The following is a 4,663-nucleotide window of genomic DNA, read 5'->3' as shown; positions in this document are numbered from 1 at the left end:
AACCTGTATCAACCAATCCCAGCAAGAAAAACACACAAACAAGCAACAACAAGCAAGAAAAAGGGAATCAAAGGCTTAGATTAGCCATGGTCATGCACTCACCTCTTGCAAGAAGATTTTGACCAACAAGAACGAATTCCCTCACTCCTAGCAAGCTTCTAGCACCTTCCCAGCCTTAGATCTCCCAAGAACAGCAAGTAATCTCACCAATCTCTCTCAAAAGCTTAAGAACCAACTCTCTCCTTTGTTTTTCTCTAAAAGCGGCCAAATAACAGAAAAACACGACCCTAGGTCGTTTTCCGCCTTTTACAACTCGATTTTAGGGATTTCCTAAACCAACCACGCAAACCGGGCAATTAAAATCGAACCGACCAAACCGGCTACAACTAGTCTCGATCGACACCTCCTGTGGTGTCGATCGACACCCTCACCAAAATCTCAATATTCGGTTTGCGGGTGTTACAATATGTCAAACTAATAAAAAATAGATTAATATATTTTTAAAAATCTAAATGTTTCAGTTTGTATATAACCTCATATTCAAAAATTTGGCTTAGAAGTTTGCATGATTCAAAACAAAATTATAATGTTTTCCATTTTAAAAGATATCTTTACTTTTTTAAAATTTGTCATTATAATTTTAAAAACAATTATTAAAAAGAGAAAATTAAACGCTCTTAGTGTATTTATTTACCAAGAAAATAAACTCTTTCTCATTAATTATTTTAGTACTTTAGTATGTTATGATAGATATGTTAGGTTTTCAATTACATATAAATAGCTTATGTAGCTTTGTGTCTATAATATCAAATACAAAACACACTTCATTACATTCTTTTCATATAAGAAATAATAGTCAGTAAAATTCACGTATAAGCACATATGGCTAAATTTACCTCTCAGATTGCTTTGTTATTCATTGTTGTAGGTTTGGTTTGCACATTTGTTCCTGTATTTTCAGTCAACGAATCTGAAGCAAAATCGTTATGGGATACTTGTCTTGTTAAAATCTCTCCTCACTGTGCCTTGGATATAATCGCCATTGTTTTTGGAAATGCAACCATCAATGATACTTGCTGCCACGATCTTGTTCAAGAAGGAAAAGTGTGTCACGATACTCTCATTAAATATATTGCTGACAGACCAGCCTTAATTGCCCGTGCAGCACTATATTTGAAGAAAAGGGACGACTTGTGGAGTCATTGCATTGCAATCTCTAAAACTGCTTAAATTATTTTGATTAAAAACTTGATAGTTTTGTTGTAACATTTAATTTATCAGAAATATCCACTTCAGTACTTTTACAAAAAATAAAGGCAAAGTAAATCTCTTTGAAGATTTTCAACACAACTTTGTATTTCTAACAAAAAATAAAAAAAGAAAAAAATATCTCATATGAATTTTTAACCAAAAATTCAGATATTAATAGGATATATATTTTTGTTTACTGAATTCAATTTCTATATATATAAATTTATTAAATTTACAACAACTGTATAATCCTATCAAATTTCCTAATTTTTATTATAAATAATGACATATTTTTTTAGTCAATTTCAAGAGACAGGCATATATACAATTTTTGTCTTTATGCTTAAGCTCTAATTCCTCCAATTAAAAAATTATAAAATTATGAAAACTGATTAGAAAAGCGTAAAAAAAATCAATTTTAAATTCCAAACTGAAACAGGAACTTAAAGAGGTTTTGAAAATTCGAATAAACTGCAGACTGAATCATGTAAGAATGATATTTGTATATTAGTATTTTAACCATAGACTACTAGGGCTAAAATTTGATTAAAGTCCTTACCCACAAGTGGAGTAAGTTGACAATGAAAATATAGTCCACATAACCATTAACCTCACTCACATTTAATTTGTTTCTCTTTTTGCCATGATTTTAATCTATATATCTGTTTTTTTTTTTTTGTAATTTGGCTTTCAAATTTTGTTTCTATTCTCTTTAATAATAGATCCTTTAAACATTGTTTAACATCTATTTTAAGGAAATATTTTCTCTAGTTTACGAAAAAATCTTTTTTTGTAATTATTAGTCATTGACCTATAATATATTCATTTTTTACAAACTTATCAATAAGGTTTCAAACTTATATTGAAATGTTGTAATAGAAACATACTAGTGGCATTTCTTTGTCATTTAGATAAGAACTTTATTAGTGTGACTTAGAGTTTTTATACATTAAAAATAAAATATATTTATATGTCAAACTACTAAAAAATAGATTAATATATTTTTAAAAATCTAAATGTTTCAGTTTGTATATAACCTCATATTCAAAAATTTGGCTTAGAAGTTTGCATGATTCAAAACAAAATTATAATGTTTTCCATTTTAAAAGATATCTTTACTTTTTTAAAAAAATTTTCATTATATTTTTAAAAACAATTATTAAAAAGAGAAAATTAAACGCTCTTAGTGTATTTATTTACCAAGAAAATAAACTCTTTCTCATTAATTATTTTAGTACTTTAGTATGTTATGATAGATATGTTAGGTTTTCAATTACATATAAATAGCTTATGTAGCTTTTTTTCTATAATATCAAATACAAAACACACTTCATTACATTTTTTTCATATAAGAAATAATAGTCAGTAAAATTCACGTATAAGCACATATGGCTAAATTTACCTCTCAGATTGCTTTTCTATTCATTGTTGTAGCTTTGGTTTGCGCATTTGTTCCTTTATTTTCAGTCAACGAATCTGAAGCAAAATCGTTATGGGATACTTGTCTTGTTAAAATCTCTCCTCACTGTGCCTTGGATATAATCGCCGTTGTTTTTGGAAATTCAACCATCAATGATACTTGCTGCCACGATCTTGTTCAAGAAGGAAAAGTGTGTCAGGATACTCTCATTAAATATATTGCTGACAGACCAGCCTTAATTGCCCGTGAAGCACTATATTTGAAGAAAAGGGACGACTTGTGGAGTCATTGCGTTGCAATCTCTTAAACTGCTTAAATTATTTTTATTAAAAACTTGATAGTTTTGTCGTAACATTTAATTTATCAGAAATATCCACTTCAGTACTTTTACAAAAAATAAAGGCAAAGTAAATCTCTTTGAAGATTTTCAACACAACTTTGTATTTCTAACAAAAAAGAAAAAAAGAAAAAAAATATCTCATATGAATTTTAAACCAAAAATTGAGATATTAATAGGATATATAATTTTGTTTACTGAATTCAATTTCTATATATATAAATTTATTAAATTTACAACAACTGTATAATCCTATCAAGTTTCCTAATTTTTCTTATAAATAATGACATATTTTTTTAGTCAATTTCAAGAGACAGGTATATATACAATTTTTGTCTTTATGCTTAAGCTCTAATTCCTCCAATTAAAAAATTATAAAATTACGAAAACTGGTTAGAAAAGCGTAAAAAAAAATAAATTTTTACAAACTTATCAATAAGGTTTTAAACTTATATTGAAATGTTGTAATAGAAACATACTAGTGGCATTTCTTTGTCATTTAGATAAGAACTTTATTAGTGTGACTTAGAGTTTTTATACATTAAAAATAAAATATATTTATATGTCAAACTACTAAAAAATAGATTAATATATTTTTAAAAATCTAAATGTTTCAGTTTGTATATAACCTCATATTCAAAAATTTGGCTTAGAAGTTTGCATGATTCAAAACAAAATTATAATGTTTTCCATTTTAAAAGATTTTACTTTTTTAAAATTTGTCATTATATTTTTAAAAACAATTATTAAAAAGAGAAAATTAAACACTCTTAGTGTATTTATTTACCAAGAAAATAAACTCTTTCTCATTAATTATTTTAGTACTTTAGTATGTTATGATAGATATGTTAGGTTTTCAATTACATATAAATAGCTTATGTAGCTTTGTGTCTATAATATCAAATACAAAACACACTTCATTACATTCTTTTCATATAAGAAATAATAGTCAGTAAAATTCACGTATAAGCACATATGGCTAAATTTACCTCTCAGATTGCTTTGTTATTCATTGTTGTAGGTTTGGTTTGCACATTTGTTCCTGTATTTTCAGTCAACGAATCTGAAGCAAAATCGTTATGGGATACTTGTCTTGTTAAAATCTCTCCTCACTGTGCCTTGGATATAATCGCCATTGTTTTTGGAAATGCAACCATCAATGATACTTGCTGCCACGATCTTGTTCAAGAAGGAAAAGTGTGTCACGATACTCTCATTAAATATATTGCTGACAGACCAGCCTTAATTGCCCGTGCAGCACTATATTTGAAGAAAAGGGACGACTTGTGGAGTCATTGCATTGCAATCTCTAAAACTGCTTAAATTATTTTGATTAAAAACTTGATAGTTTTGTTGTAACATTTAATTTATCAGAAATATCCACTTCAGTACTTTTACAAAAAATAAAGGCAAAGTAAATCTCTTTGAAGATTTTCAACACAACTTTGTATTTCTAACAAAAAAGAAAAAAAAGAAAAAAAATATCTCATATGAATTTTAAACCAAAAATTGAGATATTAATAGGATATATATTTTTGTTTACTGAATTCAATTTCTATATATATAAATTTATTAAATTTACAACAACTGTATAATGCTATCAAGTTTCCTAATTTTTATTATAAATAATGACATATTTTTTTAGTCAATTTCAA

The 4,663-nt window shown here is 26.9% G+C and overlaps 3 protein-coding genes across 3 annotated transcripts; all 3 read left to right on the top strand.

Moving 5' to 3' along the window:
- On the top strand, positions 823-1,283 carry LOC104771380. Its single transcript, XM_010495896.2, has one exon. It carries the CDS (start codon positions 883-885, stop codon positions 1,228-1,230), a length of 348 nt encoding a protein of 115 aa, XP_010494198.1. The 5' UTR covers positions 823-882; the 3' UTR covers positions 1,231-1,283.
- LOC109131335 lies at positions 2,586-2,978 on the top strand. Its single transcript, XM_019242185.1, has one exon. The coding sequence runs from the start codon at positions 2,640-2,642 to the stop codon at positions 2,976-2,978; it is 339 nt and encodes a 112-aa protein (XP_019097730.1). The 5' UTR covers positions 2,586-2,639.
- On the top strand, positions 3,926-4,384 carry LOC104771379. The gene has a single exon (XM_010495895.1). It carries the CDS (start codon positions 3,984-3,986, stop codon positions 4,329-4,331), a length of 348 nt encoding a protein of 115 aa, XP_010494197.1. The 5' UTR covers positions 3,926-3,983; the 3' UTR covers positions 4,332-4,384.

Source organism: Camelina sativa, chromosome 20 (assembly GCF_000633955.1).
Source record: "Camelina sativa cultivar DH55 chromosome 20, Cs, whole genome shotgun sequence".
Lineage (NCBI taxonomy): Eukaryota > Viridiplantae > Streptophyta > Magnoliopsida > Brassicales > Brassicaceae > Camelina > Camelina sativa.
The sequence above is the reverse complement of the archived record's forward strand: the minus strand, read 5'-3'. Positions and strand labels throughout refer to the sequence as shown.